The following is a 23,453-nucleotide window of genomic DNA, read 5'->3' on the forward strand; positions in this document are numbered from 1 at the left end:
TTCCTTAACACACCGCAGAATATATCTGTATGAATGGAAATGAGATTTGATCTACTGACTGAGGAGTTGTTGAATTTGACAAGATGTCTTATTTACATCTGTCCTTTTTATTGGTTGGCGTGCAGTGATTTTTCTCCTTACGGTTGTACATTGTAGTTTGGCTTTGCCTTTTTGATTGTAAATCCAACGCACTGGATGACTCACATTCTCAATCCATAATGCAGAACATGCATGAATTAGGGGTTGTCTGATGTTGTGACAGTACGGTATATTTGTCTAAATCAGCATGTTCCTGAAGTGTGTCTACTGTAGTTTGTATTCCTAATGCCTATATTTAAAAGTGTGTATGTGTGTGTGTGTTGAGGGGGGTATTTGAGTATGTGTTTCTTCGCCCAGCTGTTGGCACTTGGTGGTCTCCTCTGTAGCTGTGTGTTAGTGTGTTTACCAGCCCTTCCTGCAGCTGTGCAGTGAGAATGCCTTCCTTGGCCTCTCGTAAGTTAAACAACCCAATCTTCTGTTGATTAAAGCACTGCAGCACCCTCCCTCCCACTATACACACACACACACACACACACACACACACACACACACACACAGACACAAAAAGCCGCTCAATATTGCATCGCTCCATCGCCAACACGCTTTACCCCCCCCCCCCCCACACACGATTAAACCCAGATTGTGTGACATAATTACCATTCCGTCTTGACGTCAGGCCAACTCCTCTGACCAGCCTTTCTCCGTCATTCATTAAGTTGTGTACAGAACATAAACTGAACGGCTCACTGAAGAGAATGCCAAGGGCTCACACGCGACAACCCCGGGCGTGCTCATTAATGTGGCGTGTGTGACAGAGCCGAGAGAGACAGTGGGGAAGGTCTGGAGTGGCTCCCACACGCCTTGACGGAGCTTCCGGAGCAACGCAGGTCTGGTTCTAGCAGTGGTGTTTCTGGGTGTGTGTGTGTGTGTCTTTCTTTCTGTGTGTCTCTTTCTGCATGTGTGTAAGTGTAGGGTGTGTGGGTGTTTCTTTCTGTGTGTGTGTGTGTGTGTGTGTGCGCGCGTGTGCGTCTGTTGATGTGTGCGTGCGTGTGTGCGTGTGCGTGTGCGTGTGCGTGTGTGTGTGTGTGTGTGTGTATGTGTATGATCCCTTCTCCCCTGGCTGCCTCTCTCCTCTCTCTCCTCTCTCAGTGTCTCTCACTCTTGTTCTGTGATGTGGCCTGTCTGGCCATTCCTGCTGGGTGCTGTTAGAGAGAGGAAAAGAGAGTGAGAGAGAGAGAGACGAAGAGAGAGAGAGAGAGAAAGAGAGAGAGAGAGAGAGAGAGAGAGAGAGGGAAAGAGAGAGAGAAAGAGAGAGAGAAAGGAAGAGAGAGAGAGGGAGAGAGAGAAGGAGAGAGAGAGAGAAGAGAGAGAAGAGAGATGGGGGGCAGGGCCAAGACCAGGCTGTGTAGCAGCACACCCCAGCGTGAGGAGGAGCAGCAGTAGTTGTAGTAGAAAGGGGGACTCGCCTCTCAGAGGGCTCCCAGAGCTGAGCTCCAACAGGCTGGACTCACACTTTAAATGACCTCCAACAGGCTGGACTCACACTTTAAATGGATGAGTATGTGACCATCAAGAGGATGCTACTCCATAGACCTGTCTTCAGGTAAGAGCACTGGAGGAAAAACAGAAAAGTCTCTCTCTCTCTATACCTGAGCTGCTCAGCCTGTACCAGAACCTGGGGTTGAAAAAGTATTTGAAATACTTAAAACTTGAGTGTTTTTGCCTGAGCCTGCCTGACGTGTGTCCGACGGCAAAGGGGGGTTTGTTAACTTCTGGGCCCCCGTTCTATCGGTGTATCCACTGTGCCAGGCAAACTCAACCGTTATTATTTCAAATACTATTTGAACCTGACACAGAACGGCCTCTCTTTCCCTCTCTTTCGCTTCCTTCTTCCCTGTTTTCCTATCATAAAGGTTGTTTGACCTGCAGGAGGATAGACGGATAATATTAATCTGTCTGCGACAGGATCGTCTACAGTAACTACCTATCTGACCTGTCGCTGTGCAGTGCCTGTCATCCCAGGAGTGTTCCCCCCCCCCCCCCCCCCCCCCCCCCCCCCCCCCAGGGCTCCTTCGCTGTTATCACCTTCCCATTCCCTGTATCAGACGGAGGGGAGTTTTCAGAGCGGAGAGAGGGATAGGAAGCAGGAACGCAGATAGCGCTGTTAAAGTGTTACTGTCTGCTGTGGTTACGGCTGTTAGATGGAGAAGGTTAATGGCGCGGTTCATTGCCCTGGTCCATTATTTCAGGCAGGATGCGAATAGCCAGTTTGCATGTTAAAGCCTAAACACAGGGAAAAAAGAATACGGGTAAAAAGAAACAGCTGTTCGACAGGTAGCTAATTTTTGCGGTGCCGTGCTTTCACCCGGTTCCACGGCCGTGCAGATATTTACCAGCTGCTTTCGCTCAGGCTGAACTTTTGAAGACGTGCACTTGTTGTTCAGGGGTTCGTCGTTCCACCAGAGTTTCACTCTACTGTACTACACTTGGTGTGGAGAAAACAAGTTACTAGTTCCTCTTCATTATGGACACGAGTCACTGGATGGTTTGGTTGTTCTGGTGTCTGACAGAGTTTTTGTCCAATCCTACTTTACAGTAGTGTGTAGTAAGTATTCATTGATAAAGTATAATGTACTTTAGGGGGTTATGATTGGGTTAGATTCAGGGTCATAACTACAGTAAGAGGATGACTGTAGGTTTATCGATTGGATTTATTTGATAATGAAAAGTAGCTCCAGCCCTGATAAGAAGGCTTATTTCCATTGTGGTCCTCCAGGTGCAGTGTAGTAATGAGTAAATACACTACTTGGTACAGTGTACTGTACCTACAACGGTTATTACACAGTAATACACTAATCCAAACATTGTTACATTAACTGTGACCGAGTTGAACACTGCAGTACGACTCCTCTAATTTATCTATGCTGGAAGGTTCCGTGGGGGAGTTTGTTGGTGGTCTGTGGGGTCACCTCTTGCCCCCCAGTTGGCTCAAAGTCCCCCAGCCTCCCCAGCCATCCTACCCCGCAACTCCTCTCCTCTATCCGCGCTGGAAGGTCCGTGGGGGGGTTTGTTTGGTTATGTTGGTGGTCTGTCTGGGGGGATTTAGGGTCTCCTCCGGTCCCCTAGTTCCCCCCCCCCCACCCCCAGCCATGTTACAAATCTGATAGCGTAGCAGTCTTGGCTCTGCTGGAGAACACTGCATGGGAAGGGGAGTTTTTGTTTTTTGGAACTGTGTTGCTGTAGGCTCCAGGGCTCTCGAAAGGAAATGAGGCTCTCTGTGTGTCTTTTGTTTATAAAGCTGACATCCCAGGCTGCACTTAAATTCCCATCGCGTACAAGGACGAAGATGACATCTGCAGTGGATCATCGTTTGGCTACACCGGCCAGGTTCATAAATAAGCTGGTGTTTATTGTGGGACCCCGAAGGGACCGTGGGCGAAGGTGGCCCAGGACTCTGTGATGATGTATGCCGAGGCCGTGTCAGCGTTATCAAGTGTGATCTTGGGGAAGGGGTTGGAGGGGGCAACCGTCTGAGACTGCTGAGGGTTAGAAGGGGTCCGAGTTGGAGAACAGACCAAGCGACTCGGTTAGATTAGGTCGACTAGAAGATCATATAATTTTATTTTATTTTTAGAAAGTACAAATCAAAATAGTACAAATGGAAAACAACGGTTGCGTTGTGTTGTTTTAGGCAGACCCTCGGATCAGTCTTTGTTACGAAAACATAACACGGCATCAGTGTGTCTTTATTGAATTACATTGTTATGAATTCCATTATTTAAGATACAGAGACTGGAGAGACCGACTTAATTCTTCAGAGATTTGAATGAACAAAAAAGAGCAAATACTTTCCCCTCTATGGTAGAGAATCCCAGTTCAGGCTCCAGAGCCAGATTATCATGGTTATATTCCTGTACTGAAACCAGCATGCGTGAAACACATTTGCGTGTGTGTAACAAAAAACACCTGGTTTTTCTTTGTGATCCGGTCTCTGGTGTTATCTGTATACATAACAAAGGAGGTGTATTGATTCTATCGAGTAATAACGCCAACGTTTGGCATAACAATACCACTGCCAATAGTAATTTGTCTGATTGTTATGTTTGTGATGTTAAGTTCTGAGCGGTATGATCTATTGTGGATTTGAACATAGCACTATTGTGAATGCTAAGTGCTCCTGGCATGCTTTGCCTTCATATTTCCCGATCTGAAGTGTGATGATGTATGCCCGGCCAGTGTCCGCTTGCCAAACGCAATCCACATAAATTCACTGCTCTCTCTTGAAGCACTCCAGTCCGAACCGCTGCAATTAGTGGATGTGTCTGGTGTGGGCTGTTAGGAAATCTCTCACACCAGCTGTCAGGGGAGAAACGGACGGCTCTCGGCGATGACCTCTCCAATCTTCAAAGATGTCTGCAGCTGTGAGCTGTGAGCGAGAGAGAGGACTGCGGCGAGAGCTCGTTCACCCCTCCAGAGAGAGCGTCATTTTGGTTTTCATGTAAACTGTGAGGCCGTTGACCTTGTGGTTTGCTTTTGAACTCACAGTACAGTACTCAGTACTCGGGACCGGTTTTTTTCCACAATATGTTGTTTAATGAGAGTATAGGGATTTAACAAAACAAAAAATGCTTGTGTGTGTATCCGTACGCCTGCACACACACACACACACACACACACACACACACACACACACACACACACACACACATACACACACAAGCATTTTACACACTGTGTATTTGTCAGGAGGTAAAGAGAGTTGCATACAGTAAGAATTTCCTTTATCGCTCCCTCAGTTCAATTCACAACTCTACTCAATAGCCACTTTTGAACAGGGTTGCCGGTGCATGCTAAGCCTTGCTAGCGGCCAGCTAGTGCTCACAGGCCAGTGTTTCAAGCCTAGTGAGCAAGCCTGTTTTGAATCTCTACAGCTGCGCTTTCTTGTATGATCTCCAGTTTGTTTACATTCTCCAGTTTGTAAGGTGGTGAACTATATGGAGACACTAGCAACACATGTTACTCAAAAGGTTCTGGTCACTTTTAAGCACTTTAAGCACCTAAAGATGATACAAATATCCTGCCCTCACTCTGAACCCCGCCCCTAGCCCTGTTTGGATCTATGAGGACCAGAGAGGCAGAGGAGTTTTAAGCACCAAGTAAGCAGCAGCAGAGTGTGTTGAAGCCTTGGGAGTGACTGGGGAAAAGCAGTTGGCCTTGGCATGCACTGGCAGTCATAGCGTTGTCAAAATGGGGCTAATGATATTCCTGCTAGTCCACCGTACAACATTTAATCTTACTGAATGCTATTAATATGCCCTTAATATCAATTTGTTAACATTATGTCACATTAATGTTTCATTTTTAACATACTACATGCTTTTAAAGAGAATGAGTTAACATGAATTAACAAACACCGAACCACCTGCGATTAATTGTGCTCCAACTCCTTTCTGAAACGAAACACCCCCAAAAATAAAAATAAAGTGGAGTTGACAACCATTTTAATGATGTCTCTGGCATTAGCAACCTAGAGCTTCTGCTGGGATGTTGTTCCCTGGTGTTTCAGTAATGAGGTTGAAGACTTCTTTGCTCTGCTGGACCACAGAGGAGAAACAGGGGATTAACAGTAACGGGTACAATACTATAATATTATAGCTTGTTGTAGGCTTGTACCGAGCCTTATGGGTTTTTTAGCAATCAATTCATAACATGTATCTTTCTATGTATCATCTAAAAGTCTTTTGATGCATTATGACTGTATCGCAATGCGTCATAGTGGTTGTCTTCAAGTACCCTGTTGTCCCTTGTACATGGAGGCATCATGAATTCAGGGTTGCCAACTTTGGGTAACTGGCTGGAGTGAGATTTTGATGTTGTGGGCTTAATCTAGCATACGCCACGATAGACAAGATAGTTGATCTCATCTCATTGATGTTCGTTCAACCTTCTTCTTCTAGTAGGCTAAAACATAATAATCATTTCAATTTAATTTGTCCTTTAACTTTGCCATTGTCTACATCCAACTCAAGGGTTGCTATATGCCCTTTACTAATTCAGAATTTATAGCCTATCACATATGATAAGTCTCATAATCTTCAACATCAAAGTCTTTATTGTCATAATGAACTATTTATCATGCATTAGAGGCATCATTAAAATCAATTTCATTTCTTTTTTATTGGCCTCCTTTATTGCCATGTTGCATTCATGATCTTGCAGTATCCGGCTGTTAAGTCTGACGTCAAACGTGACGTTTTGCAATTTCCGGGTCCAAACCAGAAATTCTCCGTACCAGAATACCAGTGTACTACAGCGGTAGAATGACAGTTTGATCGTTTTTTTAGACTCGGATCTATTCATACAACAAGGGACACAGCACTTTCCCGTTTTCCCCATATTGTCAGGGTATTTGAGCCTCGGAAAATATAATTTATTATTATTATTATTATTATTGCGGTATTTCGAAGACAGCGCCTCAGCCAACTTTGGACCCGGAAACACGTCACGACTTAACAACCGAATAGCTACATGTTTCAACCACATAGAATAATGCATGTACTGGCTTATAGTGTACGCACAATGTGATTTTATGTACTATATTGTTTTATGTACTATAGTGTTTTATGTACTATAGTGTTTTATGTACCATAGTGTTTTATGTACTATAGTGTTTTATGTACTATAGTGTTTTATGTACCATAGTGTTTTATATACTATAGTGTTTTATGTACTATAGTGTTTTATGTACCATAGTGTTTTATGTACCATAGTGTTTTATGTACTATAGTGTTTTATATACTATAGTGTTTTATGTACCATAGTGTTTTATGTACCATAGTGTTTTATGTACCATAGTGTTTTATGTACTATAGTGTTTTATGTACCATAGTGTTTTATGTACTATAGTGTTTTATGTACTGTAGTGTTTCTATGTACTGTAGTGTTTCTATGGTACTGTAGTGTTTTTATGTACTGTAGTGTTTTTATGTACTGTAGTGTTTTATGTACTGTAGTGTTTTATGTACTGTAGTGTTTTTATGTACTGTAGTGTTTCTATGTACCATAGTGTTTTATGTACTGTAGTGTTTCTATGTACTATAGTGTTTTATGTACTGTAGTGTTTTATGTACCATAGTGTTTTATGTACTGTAGTGTTTCTATGTACTGTAGTGTTTTTATGTACTGTAGTGTTTTTATGTACTGTAGTGTTTTTATGTACTGTAGTGTTTCTATGTACTGTAGTGTTTCTGTACTGTAGTGTTTCTATGTACTGTAGTGCTAAATTGTTGCGGCACTTGTAGATGCAACATGCTCACGTCTAGCATGGTTCTTGAGGCTGCCATGCTCGTTCTCAGTGGCTTGCTCGTGCTGATACAATCCAGCGTGTTCCCAGCCCTTGAGAAATGCTTCTGGAGAGAGGTTTAATTGAATATTTGTATATTTGAAAGAAAATTTGTATATTTTAAACAAGTTGTAGAACATGAGCTTCATTCTGGAACCGACCTCGTTTGGAACAATATGGGCCGATTTCTAAGACAAAGCTTAAGCCTAGTCCTGGACTAAATCACACTTTCAATGTAAAATCTCCATTGAAGATGCTTTTTAGTCTAGGATTAGGATTAAGCCTTGTCTGTGAAACCGGCCCTATGACTCTGCCATTAGAATGACATTAGGATTTGTCTGTTTGGGCAGAACTACAAGTGAAAATTACGACGCTAATGGCAAACAAGTGGCCACTAGGTTTTGCGGCGTGCCCACCAGACGGCCGATTTATCCCCTGATCCAGACCTTATATAGTCAACAACGCAGGCATCTCCATCTAGATTCACAAATGTAATACATGAAAGCTAGTCCAGGAAGGCTGGGAGCCAGCTATTTCCTCATACTGTAAGTACTATTATCTAGCCATGGTGATCAGTTCGATATTATTCATAGGGGCCATACGACACAAAGGACTGGGAGTTCAGAGTATGGTCTGATGGCTTCCCACCGAATGTGGTAATTGGTGGCACTTAACTGCCTCATTAACTATCATAAAGTTGGCGTATCACCAGGTAATGCCATAATAATGTCCAATTTTATGTCCATTATTGTTGGACTCATTTCTTCTCTCCCTGGCTCCCCATTGATCTCCATGTTGTTATCTGTATGGAAAGTATTTAGAACCCAGGAGACTTGTGTGATAATCTCCTCACTGCTGCAGCTCCACTCTGTCTGTTTGGGGTTTCTCAGGAAAAACTGAACCAGGGTAACATTTAATCATACATTTATTTCTGCTGTAGGTGTATTTACCTGGTTTTCACTACGGACATACATGGCAATGATTAACAATGAACACTCTCTGGTATTAACTCCAAAGAACTACTTTAGAAAATGGGCAGCTTCCCCGGTTTAAATGATATTGTTGTGCTTGTTCCAATGAATTTCAAAGAAACACAAATGTAATTAATGTTTTCATTAGGTAATGACATTTTACCACGTCATTCCAAAAAGGAAATACCAGTGAAATGGGAGGCTTAGGAGAAAGCATAACCAACACCGATGTCCACCAGAGAAGGGCCTCTGTTGGCCTTGTAAGAAGCTGAAATACCTGCAGATGAGTAGGGGGTGAGATATCCAACAGAGATAGTGCTCAGATGAAGGATTGTGTGTGCCTGTCTGTCCTGCCAGAACAGGATTACCCAGACATGAGGCCCATTTAGGGAGTCCCTCTGAAGGACGTTAAGAGGGAACCCAAGAGGCCTGTTTACTGTTTGGAATAAACTAGTGGATTATATGGACGATAGGATCGACAATGTTCTGAAATATGTGCGTGGGCCTGTTTGTTTAATTCATCAGAACTGTGAGGCTAGTAAGTAGAGCGACAATGGTGAATTTCCGGACCTGTGTTGAAACAGTATTCTTCATTTTTTCATGTACTTGAAGCTTGTTTAGCCTGCTTGGTGCAACAGTTGGGCAGGGTTTTGACTGTCGGGGACTGTTTGACTGTTTGAGCCATGTGCATGTGCACTTGAAAGACATCCAGTAGTATAGTATTTTCACTCAGTTCAGTGGCTGAGATCGAGTGTGTGAGTCAAGAAAGTCAAACACACACTATAGGTTGTATTGAGTAGAAAAGTCCCAGTGTCAGTTGAAGGAGGCCTGCGGGCCTGCAGAAAGTAGCCCCCAGTGCTAACACCTTTTCAACAAATATGTTTATGGGGCCGTTCAAGTGAGGAGTGTGAACGTCTGTACTGGAGCACCATCAAGACGCCTGGGAACACTTACTTGTCAAAAATTAGGGCCTTCAGTGGTACAACACCAGTTGTAAAAGTCAGCTTCCGCATCAGTGTTTGGGTTGAGTTCTCACTATGCTATTTTCCCAGAGGGAAGATGAGAAAGTCGCCACGCCACCTTCGGCAAAAACATATTGAATCCAGTTGACGGTTGAATCTAGGTCCTTCTGTTTTTTCAAAATCTGTTTTGATCAACACCTTTTACGACACATTGCTGACTCACATTTCTGAACAACTTCTAGAGTGTTCTTCTTCTTCTCTGTTACCATTTGGACACCCATAGTACCAGGGTCCATATCTGTTGATTTGGGAAAATAAATGTAGCTCTTGTAAAGTAGCCGTTCACACAACACGCTGCCAATAACCTTTTTCATCCTACTTGAAAGGAAACGCTATCAATTTGTCCAAAAAAAGCTTTTCTGAGAAGGTTGCCGGCGGGGTGCTGGGGCGCTGTGCCCTCTGGGAACAGTCTGGGCCCCAGTGACAGCAGCAGCAGGAAGTTTACACAGAGGAGAGCACCGGAAACGTGTGGTCTCTGGTACACCCATCCTTTCCTACCACTACTCACTCCCTGCCCCAGCACCACCCCTGAGTGTACGTGGAAGCAGCGATATCGTTGCAGCTTCATGTTGCCGTCTGATAGACTGCAGGTGGACTTTTCACCATATTTCCCACACCTGTCGTGTCCTTCTGGGTTGACTCCATATTTGGTCTGGACAGGTCTGACGGCTCCGGATGCAGTTAAAACCAGACCATTCCCTCTCTTCCTCTTTGTTCTTCTGGAAGGCCCAGGCCCAGCTCCCGAATAAGATTGGGAAGGAGATTGTACTATAGTTCAATGTTCACATAAGGCCTATTTAAATCAGACCACTGCTTATTTTAACTTCTAAAAACTCCTTCAAGGTCCTAATGGGAGCATCCTGTGTATGGATGTTATGATACGACAAATCACCTCGAAATACTCCACTTCATCATGTCCGGTGATGAATATAATGGGTATTGTATAGCAACAGGATGAGGCCAGTCAACACGTCAACTTTCTCATTATGTTTTTGGTTTTTATTGAGCTTGGAATATTCTGGCCAGAATTAGTATTGGACAACAAAGATGAGAACATGTGATGTGTTAAGAACATTCATACTCTATTACATCATGTGAGAATGGTCCAGATGTCAAATGCTTTCTCTCCCCCAAATGTCAAACAAAGTTTCCCTAGCTCTCATGTGATAAGGAGCACCATTATTGAAAGATAGCAAATTTGTGTGTGAAACAAAACTCAACTGCATTAATTTGACCTGATTGTGATCTTGCTGTATGATATAAGATTCTGTTGAGGGATAGAAATTACTGTATTTCCAACAGGCACCCCATTAAGCCATATCCATACTGCAGCAATCTGAAGAACAATCCAGTAACACTTAATTGTACAGCCCTGTTTAATCTATAAACTATTTAGCATGTGGTTACTACAGTACTATATATGGTAAAAAGGGACACCTTGTGGCAATTACCATGAATTATGACTACCTGGTAATAATTAGTACATGTGTTTGTGTCAATGAATTTGGAAGAAACTGTGAGTGTTAATGCAGTGTTAATGTAATTAACAGATAATAACGGTTTTACCCAGTATTTTCTACTTTAATTAATAGTGGGTTGTAACATATAGAGTTGGTGACAAATAATAATAATAATAATAATAATATAATAATAATAATAATCTTTATTTATATAGCACCTTTCATACATAAGAATGCAGCTCAAAGTGCTGTACAATACAGTGCAAAAGAAAGAAAAAGGAACAGATTAAAGACAGCAATGATTATAATGAACACAACATTAGGATTAGGGTAATATGTGAAAAGCACTTTGATAAACGCACAAATATGTTGAAATATTCAGGACAAGAACTTATGTGTAAAAACATGTTGCGGAGGAACATCTTTTGGGTCCACCATGCTGTAAGTAGCACAATGGGATATATACAGTAGAGTAAACATTCAATAAAAAACATTGCCATTACTCTTACATAATAACTTTTTTTTTTTTACATTTTTGAATGCCATCTGTACGACATGCGCATACAGCACTGTGCGTGATATTCCATGGACTGTGACATTTGGACTGATGTATCTCGAGCTCTCTGGGGAAGGAGAGGAAGATGTGGGGTGAGAGATGGCAACAGGCCCTCCACAAAAGCACCTCTCCATCACACTTATCACACAGACACTCAGCAGCGGGCGCACACTCACCAGCCCTCCCACACACGCACGCACTCACTCACTCACGACGCACGCATGCACGCGCACACACACACACACACGCACGCACACACACACACACACACACACACACACACACACACACACACACACACACACACATACACACACACACACAAAGCCAGCTAGCAGGCTCCCACACACCAGCTCCCACACTGGAGGGCAGGTAGGTAGGGCGCAGCTTGCCATCGAAACCATGGAAATAGTTAATGGGGGGCAAAAGAAGCTTCACCCACAATGTTTCCAGAGCTTTCCACAGCAATTCCATGACCTTTTATACTGTCACTCTTAACTCCACAGATGGCTTTCATCTCACACACCCTGAACACACACACACACGCAGCAGATAAATATAGGGCCTGATTGGTGGATTTAGGTCACAATAACACAACCGTGCCTTGTGAACTAACACAAGTCTCTCTTTCCCTCACATGACTTCAGTTTGGTTTAGTTTGTTATAGTTTAGTATATTTCCTGTTTATTAGAGCCCATGACAATGTTTCCACTATCTGAAGCAATTCAGTGACCCATTTTGCTTGAGCGAAACAGTGCTGAACTGGGCAAAAAATATCTCACTGTAATCTAACTCAGAATACTAACTCGACAGCATGGTTTTTATTGTACCTTCTGTTTCTGAGAAGGAAAAGAGCCCTGTGTGTTAAAAAGTAATCACTTGCTGCAATATTCAAAACCCCCATTAGATTATGTCTATTATTATCCTGTCTATTATAAATATTATGGTTATTGTGTCTAATTCTTCTCACTTTCGCTTTCCCCTGCTGGGAAATTAAGTTCAAGTATCATCCAAAATAGCCACTATAGTCATACTTTTTTTTATGTAACAATTTGCAATAGGGAGCCAAGTTAGTAAAGTAAAAACATTTCAGTGTCACAATTAGTGATGAAATGAGGCCTCTACGTCTGAAAAACACTTAACTGTTTCCAACCTGTTTTTAACCTTATCATGATTGGGTTTTTACTGTATTTGGGCTTGTTGATGATGTTGTTGCTCAATGCCTTTGACAGTTTGTAGTTTGGGGCATACATTAAGTGTTTTTTAAGTACTTGTCCATCTTGTCTAGATGGCACTTCGGTTGAATGATTGCTATGTTGCCAATTTTCTTATAAAACCCTTCCAGAGAGAAATGTGTTGTATTATTAAAGAGTCAATTTGATCTCTGATTGAAAGCAGATATGATTCGATTCTCCTTGTATGGCCTTGAGTGCGAGGATCCAAGTGGTTTGAGTAGAAGGCTGTGGGGTCTGGGGTTTGGTGATGGAGAAGAAGCAGGGGCGGGCGCTGCCTCAGTCCCCTGGTGATTTTAATGAGGCCCTGGTCCCTCGGTAAATATTTAAAGATGTGTATGAGGCCAGAATCGAAAGATCTCTACGCCACTGAGTTCAATAGCACTGTTCTCTGGATGTTCTCTCTCTACTGTTCTGTGGATGACTTCATACAAATGCAGGCATGTCAGCTAATCATCCTACCCTAGATCCTTTATGGTGTCGCTTGATGAGGGATGCTGACAGTTCCCCTATTCGAACGTCGAAACTACACCAACACCGAGACGAGAACGCGCCGACACAGCTCCGTTAACTGAGCGTTCAGGGTGCTGCCCCAAGAGCGAGACGAGACGCCACAAACATTGATCTGATAACAAAATAGTGTATATTTTATAAAGGGGAGCTATCTGAAAATAATCGAGACTATACCTAATAACGGGAGGCTATATTCTCGAAACCTCCACAACTTATCTGCAACGTCAATGATATAAGAAGCCGCTACCCTGCATGACGTCAAGAAGTGTGTCGACACGTGTTTTTAATAACAATTTAACAAGCCTAAAATGCCTTTTCAATGTGTGCAGAGTGTTTTTGTTGCAATTTCCTTCATTAGTTTTAGGATGATTTGAGATTATTTGTGAATTTATACTTGAGGTGCTTATTTCTCCTTATTTCTTCTACGCTTCAACAATGCTTTTCGCTGCTGAGGACTAGACTTGAAGTGTAACACTACGCCTCGCTTTGCAGATGTTCTACTTGTGCATGCTGTCCAGCATGCCTCATAGATCACCATGAGTTGTTCATCTCACAGTACGGAGACATTACAGTGCCTTAACAGCGTTGGTATAGTTTGGCCATGAGACACTTTTCCCTGCTTTGGGTCTCTGCAGTTCATGAATAAAACCTTGTTTCTTCCTTAGAACAGAATGACAGTAAGGGATACTGCTTCCCTTAGAACAGAATGACAGTAAGGGATACTGCTTCCCTTAGAACAGAATGACAGTAAGGGATACTGCTTCCCTTAGAACAGAATGACAGTAAGGGATACTGCTTCCCTTAGAACAGAATGACAGTAAGGGATACTGCTTCCCTTAGAACAGAATGACAGTAAGGGATACTGCTTCCTTAGAACAGAATGACAGTAAGGGATACTGCTTCCCTTAGAACAGAATGACAGTAAGGGATACTGCTTCCCTTAGAACAGAATGACAGTAAGGGATACTGCTTCCCTTAGAACAGAATGACAGTAAGGGATACTGCTTCCCTTAGAACAGAATGACAGTAAGGGATACTGCTTCCCTTAGAACAGAATGACAGTAAGGGATACTGCTTCCCTTAGAACAGAATGACAGTAAGGGATACTGCTTCCCTTAGAACAGAATGACAGTAAGGGATACTGCTTCCTTAGAACAGAATGACAGTAAGGGATACTGTCTGCTTCCCTTGCAGAACGTCAATAGCTGTGTCAAGGACATTGGTTGTGTGCGTTCTTACTTATGTTCGTTTACTGTAAGCATACAGAAAGCTGGTTTAGACTGTCAAAAGGTTTCGTGCAACACTACATACACTATGTACTGTATGATTTTAAAGGATTTGGTTATTTTTGACTCTCTGACCATGATTATTGTAGGATTTCTTTCGATCTGTCAGAGAATCCAAAATAGAAAGATTTGATTGGATTATGTGGTATTCGTTACCTTAACATAATTTGTGTGATTGTCATGAGTGACCTATTTTATTGCCTCTTCCCAGTAACATATAGCAAATACATTTACCTTTTATATTTTACATTTACTATGCCTCCGATTACTAGGCCTTTTGCCAATAGCCTAGAGGCCATGCTGTGCACCAATGTACACATACTGTCCATTACTGATAAGTGCACTTTGGATCATTCTCCAGTTCCGTTTTGATTACATTGGTAGAAGTTTATCTGGATATGTTGAGCTCTCTTTGACTCTGTGCCTTATGCTCTCCGTGCTCTCCTGTGGAGAGTAGCCTGCATCTGATCCCAATCTCCTATGCTGCAGATTGAGGTGCCTGGTCAAGCAGCTGGACAAGGGAGAAGTGAATGTACTGGACCTGAAGAAGAACATCGAATATGCTGCTTCTGTTCTGGAGGCAGTGTACATCGATGAGACCAGGTGAGTGTCTGTTGTTTTATTTAACAAATGGTATGCAGTCATCTTGTTGTTAAGTGAATTCAATGTATAAATGCGCATTAGTGTATTAGTAACTTCAAGCATACGGTATATTACGTATAGCACTGTTGGCTATGTAGACGATTCGAGAAGTCAACATCATGAACACTAGGTAGGCTAGCCAAGAGGTTTTTCCTGGTCAAGTCACATGGTCAGGAAAACCTCTTAACTGTAATAATAACTGTAATTTTATTAAATGACTTACACACCACAGCTATAAATATATCGTTTGCAATATGGCTCAGCTGCACGCTGGAACTATTTGGTTTGTTTCACTTGAAATGGTGAGAGTTTTTGAAAACCACTTGAAAAAGAAAATGAAGAGAAAACTTTCTCTGTGTGTCTCCTGATCAAAGTCCCTCTGTTCTCTGTGTGTGTCTGGGCGTTTGTTGCACTGATGAATGGTCCCCCTGACTCCCGCTGTAGCACGCTTCTGAACTGAGTTCAAATTCCTTATCAGAGACTGGTTGTAACCCACCAAGTATATCTTCTTCTAATGGAAACACAGGAAAAGATCACAAACTCATAATTCCCAGAGCAGACATGGCGCTATAAGAAATCAACTAGACAATTCTTCTGCACACTTTATGATCATAAAATTCCACATTTCGGATCATGCTTGTTGTGTATTTTAATCACTGTTTTCATCCAAACTATGGTTTTCTAATGCCTGTTTAAATGTACACCCATAGATTTCAGTTCAATGTACTGTATGTGACTGGCATATGGGATACATTAAGTGGAGTAAAGGTAGACAGGAAGAGACAGCGAGAGACAAGGGAGACGTCTTCAAACAGACTGGTAGCTAAACCCACAGGAGCTCTCCTCCACTCCCAGCTTCCTTTCTCAAAATGCATTAAATGATACATTTACATTTTAGACATTTAGCAGACGCCTTTATCCAAAGTGACTTCCAATGAGTACATTTGTCAAATACATCAGTCATCATAAGAAAAGTCAGGACAGTGAGAAGCCGTGACCGACTGTTGCATCCACGTAGAGACAGCGGTGTCAGGCGGCAGGAGTTTGGGGCCTGTTTGGGGCTTGAGGAGTGAGGAAAATGTGGAGAACAGTTTCCTTGGGTCAGAGGCAGAGGTTTGAATTTTGGAATGGTAGTAAGAAGTTTTAGCAGCTGGTGCAGAGGAGATGTATTTGAGGAGGAGAGAGAGATAAGGTTTTAGGTCACACTGCTTTGCTCCTAGCCTGTAGAACCTATAGCCCCCAGATTGTAGGCCACACTGCTTTGCTCCTAGCCTGCAGAGCCTAGCCAAAAGCTCCTGGTCTCTGTAGCTCCTGGTCCCTGTAGCTCCTAGCCCGCAGCCCCTCGGCCTGGACTTTGACTATCCAGCTCTGGAAAAAATTAAGAGACCACTACAAAATTATCAGTTTCTCTGGTTTTACTATTTATAGGTATGTGTTATGTGAAAATAAAATGACATTTTGTTTGCTTCTATAAACTACTGACAACATTTCTCCCAAATTCCAAATTAAAATGATTGTTATCATTTATTTGCAGAACATTACAACTGGTCAAAGTTACATGGTGGAATAACCCTGATTTTCAATCACAGCTTTCATGCGTCTTGTCATGCTCTCCCCCAGTCTTTCACGTTGCTGTGGATGACTTTATGCCACTCCTGTCGCAAAGATTCAAGCAGCTCGGCTTTGTTTGATGGCTTGTGACCATCCATCTTCCTCTTGATCACATTCCAGAGGTTTTCAATGGGGTTCAGATCTGGAGATTGGGCTGGCCATGACAGGTGACTGGTGGTCCTCCATCCACACCTTGATTGACCTGGCTATGTGGCATGGAGCATTGTCCTGCTGGAAAAACCAATTCTCAGAGTTGGGGAACATTGTCAGAGCAAAAGGACAGGACAACCTTGTACGTGGCTTGATTCATGCGTCCTTCACAAAGACAAATCTGCCCGATTCCAGCCTTGCTGAAGCACCCCCAGATCATTACAGATCCTCCATCACATTTTACAGTGGGTGAGAGACACTGTGGCTTGTAGGCCTCTCCAGGTCTAGCCATTAGACAACCAGTTGTTGGACAAAGCTAAATATGTTACTCATCAGAGAAGATGACCTTATTCCAGTCCTCTACAGTCCAATCCTTAAGGTATTTTGCAAACCTCAGCCTGGCTTTTCTTTGCTTCTCATTGATGAAGGGCTTTTTTCTAGTTTTGCATGACTTCAGCCCTGCCCCTAGGAGCCTGTTTCCATCCTCGCCATGCACCTCACCCCAGCTGCTGGTTGCCATTCTTTTTGTAGGTCACTTGTCATCCTACGGTTGTTGAGTGACATTCAAATGAGTTGACGGTTATTCCAGTCAGTGGAGAGTTGTTTTTGTCCTCTTCCAGTCTGTAGCTTTGTTGTCCCCAATGTCTGCTGCTTGACCTTGTTCTTATGAGACGCCTTCTTTTCCTCACTCAAAACGTTTTTACTCTTTTGGCAAAGTCAATCGTTATTTTTTTATTCCAATTACTTTTGAGGTACTACTAGCAATGTTTTTGTGATTAAGGGGTTAAGGTGATCACCTAATCAGTACCTCACTAAGTAGAATGAGGTGTGCCTGTGTTGGAATTCAACACACACTAGAAAGGAATGGTTGCCATGCTGATTTACAAACATTTGGAGTTGTCTCTTATTTTTTTCCAGAGCTGTAGCTGTCTGTTGATAAAGAGTGCTTTGCCCCCCAGTGATTAACAGGAATGTTTTGTTCCTATTTGGAGCCAACAGTGCTTTACTTAAGCAGCATCTTTCTCTGCTGTGTGCCATAGTGCCGCAGTCAGTCTCTTTAAGGTCCCCAGTCAATCTCACTCAACTTGAGCAGTCACTTCTCATCAGTAAGACTATTCATACGAGGTAGAGTTCTCTTCATTCAGCTCACCAGACCTGTGTGTGAGATAGTGCCAAGGTCCCGGAGGATTGATCCTAACAAAAGGGATAAGGTTTTGATTTAATCACATCCGTGGGTAATTGCGTTTTCCTCGCAACAGATTGCTAATTCATTTTCACGGTTGCCAGCTTTGCAATTCCAAATGATTACTCGTGGAAGTTCTGGCCATTATCGCAACTGTGTATGCCTCATTTCCTTCGGTTAACGTCTAACCTAATGGCTAATGTCAACGTTCTACAATCATTTCATGACCAATATCCGTCTATTTTCTTTCATTGGAACAAGGGCCTATTTTTCCCATTCATGAATTGTCTTAGCTATCTTCTGTAAATGCCCCAGTCTAATTATATGAAAGAAAGCGGCCATAACTCTACAGAAGTTAAGTGAACAGAAGTCAGTCAGACAGGCAGCCTGTCAAGTCTGTCAAGTAAGCCAAGTAAGCCAGCTGTCAGCCTGTCAGTCAGTCAGCCAGCCAGCTGTCAGTTAGCCTGTCAGTTAGTCAGTCAGTCAGCCTGTCAAGTCTGTCAAGTAATCCAGTCAATCAGCTACTCGAACAGTCAGTCAGTCAGTCAGTCAGCTGTCAGTAAGTCAGTCAGTCAGTCAGTCAGCCTGTCAGTCAGTCAGTCAGTCAGTGTCAGTCAGTCAGTGAGTCAGTCAGTCAGCCCGTCAGTTAGTCAGTCAGTCAATCAGTCAGCCTGTCAGTCAGTCAGTCAGCCTGTCAAGTCAGTCAGTCAATCAGCTACTCGAACAGTCAGTCAGTCAGTCAGTCAGTCAGCTGTCAGTCAGTCAGTCAGTCAGTCAGTCAGCTGTCAGTCAGTCAGTCAGTCAGTCAGTCAGCCTGACAGTCAGTCAGTCAGCCTGTCAAGTCAGTCAGTCAATCAGCTACTCGAACAGTCAGTCAGTCAGTCAGTCAGCTGTCAGTCAGTCAGTCAGTCAGCTGTCAGTCAGTCAGTCAGTCAGCCTGTCAGTCAGTCAGTCAGTCAGTCAGTCAGCCTGTCAGTCAGCCTGTCAGTTAGTCAGTCAGCCTGTCAAGTCAGTCAGTCAATCAGCTACTCGAACAGTCAGTCAGTCAGTCAGTCAGCTGTCAGTCAGTCAGTCAGTCAGTCAGTCAGTCAGTCAGTCAGCCTGTCAGTCAGTCAGTCAGTCAGTCAGTCAGCTGTCAGTTACTCAGTCAGTCAGTCAGACAGTCAGTCAGCTTTCAGTCAGTCTGGTATTGTAGGTGATTGAAACGGCAAAACTGATGGTGTTGTAGGTGACCGATGGGGCAATGTTATCGTATTGTACAGTCAAGTATTTAATAATAATAATAATAACTTATTACATTTATATAGCGCTTTTCCAAGGCTCAAAGACGCTGACAATATAGGATACACATGGGGAAACACAAAAACAACAAGTAACAACAACAAGTAACATGGAACACAGAGTCAGCGAACGGGGAGGGGGGGGGGGGGGGGGGTGATGTAGAGTCCGGTGTTGATGTTGCTGGGAGTCTCGATGGATGTGGCGGCGGCAGCGGAGAATGCCTTCGTGGCAGCAGCAGCAGTGAGGCGATGGTTGTGGTTCAGTGAGTGTAGGTGAGACGAGAGAAGGGCAGGGGGAGGTGGGGGGCAGGTGAGATGGCCGGGAGTCCAGGGCAAAACGACAGGCAGTGAACCAGAGCGACAGCGCGGTGCCGCCGTTGCCGTTGTCATCAGTATTGCCAGCCTGGGACCGAACCCGCGCGGCCGTCCAGCCTAGCCGTGCCATGCCAGCGACCAAATCGCGCAGCAGTGAGTGAAGGCTGGGAAGGACCGACACTCACCTGCGGAGATGGCAACCCCCGAGCCGGGGAGGGAGCAGTGGCTACCTCCCGGGACGAGGGTAGTAGCACGGCACGGCCAGGCCAGCGATGTCTGAGAGCGGCGCGCAGCGGGTCGGTCGGCAACACAGAGCCGGGGGACAGGAACGATGAGGCGGTGAGTACTGCAGTCCGGTAGTGAAGGCGGTGAGTACTGCAGTCCGGTAGTGAAGGCGGTGAGTATTGCAGTCCGGTAGTGAAGGCGGTGAGTACTGCAGTCCGGTAGTGAAGGCGGTGAGAGACGGGAGATGGCGGGGGGGAAGGCAGCGGAGGTCGGCGGGACAGGATACAAAAAGGATAGGACAGGATACAAAAAGACAGGATACAAAAAGGATAGGACAGGATACAAAAAGACAGGATACAAAAAGGATAGGACAGGATACAAAAAGGATAGGACAGGATACAAAAAGACAGGATACAAGAAGACAGGACAGGACCGGGAAACAGAAGCGGCAGTCACAACGCGGACGCCAGCGTGCTCTGAACCCGGAAAAACAACTACGGGAAACGCAACAGGACAAAATATTTGATATGGTTATGTTTTATTTTTAATTTATTTTAATTTTAGATGACAGACAAGGTGATTCTTGATGAACCGTAAAGCCTAATTGTGCGATCTCCCCCCAGGCGTCTGCTGGACACGGAGGATGAGCTCAGTGACATCCAAGCCGACTCAGTGCCCATGGAGGTCCGCGACTGGCTGGCCTCCACGTTCACCAGGAAGATGGGCGTGGTGCGGAGACGACCGGAGGAGAAGCCGCGGTTCCGCAGCATCGTGCACGCCGTCCAGGCCGGCATCTTCGTGGAGAGGTAACCGCTGGACATAGACATACAGGATGAGATCTAGATAGACAGTAGATCAGTAGACAGACAGTAGACAGACAGACAGACAGTAGATAGATAGACAGTAGACAGACAGTAGACAGACAGACAGTAGATAGATAGACAGTAGACAGACAGTAGACAGACAGTAGACAGACAGTAGACAGACAGACAGTAGACAGACAGACAGTAGAAAGACAGACAGTAGACAGACAGACAGTAGACAGACAGTAGACAGACAGTAGACAGACAGACAGTAGACAGACAGTAGACAGACAGACAGTAGACAGACAGACAGTAGACAGACAGTAGACAGACAGACAGTAGACAGACAGACAGTAGACAGACAGACAAACAGTAGACAGACAGTAGACAGACAGACAGACAGTAGACAGACAGACAGTAGACAGACAGACAGTAGACAGACAGACAGACAGTAGACAGACAGTAGACAGACAGACATTTGACAGACAGTAGACAGACAGTAGACAGACAGACAGTAGACAGACAGTAGATAGACAGACAGTAGACAGACAGACAGACAGTAGACAGACAGTAGACAGACAGACAGACAGTAGACAGACAGTAGACAGACAGACAGACAGTAGACAGACAGACAGTAGACAGACAGACAGTAGACAGACAGTAGACAGACAGACAGACAGTAGACAGACAGTAGACAGACAGACAGTAGACAGACAGTAGACAGACAGACAGTAGACAGACAGTAGACAGACAGACATTTGACAGACAGTAGACAGACAGTAGATAGACAGACAGTAGACAGACAGACAGACAGTAGACAGACAGACAGTAGACAGACAGAAAGTAGACAGACAGACAGTAGACAGACAGTAGACAGACAGTAGACAGACAGACAGACAGTAGACAGACAGACAGTAGACAGACAGTAGACAGACAGTAGACAGACAGTAGACAGACAGACAGTAGACAGACAGACAGTAGACAGACAGTAGACAGACAGACAGTAGACAGACAGTAGACAGACAGACAGACAGTAGACAGACAGACAGTAGACAGACAGACAGTAGACAGACAGTAGACAGACAGACAGTAGACAGACAGACAGACAGTAGACAGACAGTAGACAGACAGACAGTAGACAGACAGACAGACAGTAGACAGACAGACAGTAGACAGACAGACAGACAGACAGTAGACAGACAGTAGACAGACAGACAGACAGTAGACAGACAGACAGTAGACAGACAGTAGACAGACAGTAGACAGACAGACAGTAGACAGACAGTAGACAGACAGTAGACATAAAGTAGACAGACAGACAGTAGACAGACAGTAGACAGACAGACAGTAGACAGACAGACAGTAGACAGACAGACAGTAGACAGACAGACAGACAGTAGACAGACAGACAGACAGACAGTAGACAGACATACAGTAGACAGACAGTAGACAGACAGTAGACAGACAGACAGTAGACAGACAGACAGACAGTAGACAGACAGACAGTAGACAGACAGACAGTAGACAGACAGTAGACAGACAGACAGTAGACTGACAGTAGACAGACAGACAGTAGACAGACAGACAGTAGTCAGACAGACAGACAGTAGACAGACAGACAGTAGACTGACAGACAGTAGACAGACAGACAGTAGACAGACAGTAGACAGACAGACAGTAGACAGACACACAGACAGTAGACAGACAGACAGTAGACAGACAGTAGACAGACAGTAGACAGACAGACAGTAGACAGACAGACAGTAGACAGACAGACAGACAGTAGACAGACAGACAGACAGACAGTAGACAGACATACAGTAGACAGACAGTAGACAGACAGTAGACAGACAGACAGACAGACAGTAGACAGACAGACAGACAGACAGTAGTCAGACAGACAGACAGTAGACAGACAGACAGTAGACAGACAGTAGACAGACAGACAGTAGACAGACAGACAGACAGACAGTAGACAGACAGACAGTAGACAGACAGTAGACAGACAGACAGTAGACAGACAGACAGTAGACAGACAGACAGTAGACAGACAGTAGACAGACAGACAGTAGACAGACAGAAGACAGACAGACAGTAGACAGACAGTAGACAGACAGACAGTAGACAGACAGACAGACAGTAGACAGACAGACAGTAGACAGACAGTAGACAGACAGTAGGAGATCTGGATAGACAGTAGACAGACAGACAGTAGACAGACAGTAGACAGACAGTAGATGGACAGTAGGAGATCTGGATAGACAGTAGATAGACAGTTGGCAGAGACTCTGGCTGTGTTCCAAAATGCGTTCTTGCGCATCTATCTTTTCAAAAGAGACCTGGCCCAAACCAGTAGCAGGAAGAACATGAATTGTTTTTACACACATACCGTATATGTTACACACCTATAAGTGATTATAACCATAAAGGCATAAACAACATTATACTATTATTATACTATCAAGCGCTTTGGCTCAGCAGTCTCTTATTTCCATGGCAACTGCTTCAGTGTGCCATTGACACCTGTTGGAGCTAATCCTTCTGTCTTCAGAAGCAGCATGGTACAAAATGCAGCACAGAATGCAGGTATTAGAGATGTCATGCATGGTTAACATGAATGGTATAATAATAATCATAATATTTATAATAATCACAATCAGAATCAGAATAATGATCATGATCATTATAATCAGAATCAGAATAATAATGGATTGGATTGATTACATAGTGCTTCTCCAGACACTTGTGTTGTGTTACATTGTATTCTTGCTGTATAATTCCTACTGCATTCTTACTGTCTAATTAGTCCAGTTCATGTTTAAT

At 43.8% G+C, this 23,453-nt stretch overlaps 1 protein-coding gene across 1 annotated transcript in view; it reads left to right on the plus strand.

The window, feature by feature from the left end:
* The window catches only part of pde1a (phosphodiesterase 1A, calmodulin-dependent), a gene marked incomplete at its 5' end in the record, with an annotated part of 49,782 nt that overhangs the window by 16,157 nt on the left and 10,172 nt on the right, over positions 1 to 23,453 (plus strand). Inside the window, 2 exons of the mRNA XM_080535731.1 lie at positions 14,911 to 15,024; positions 20,451 to 20,633. Coding sequence (XP_080391857.1) covers positions 14,911 to 15,024; positions 20,451 to 20,633 — 297 coding nt within the window. The remainder of the gene's footprint in view (positions 1 to 14,910; positions 15,025 to 20,450; positions 20,634 to 23,453) is intronic.

Source organism: Nansenia antarctica (genome assembly GCF_963989245.1).
Source record: "Nansenia antarctica genome assembly, chromosome: 7".
NCBI classification, from domain to species: Eukaryota; Metazoa; Chordata; class Actinopteri; order Argentiniformes; family Microstomatidae; genus Nansenia; species Nansenia antarctica.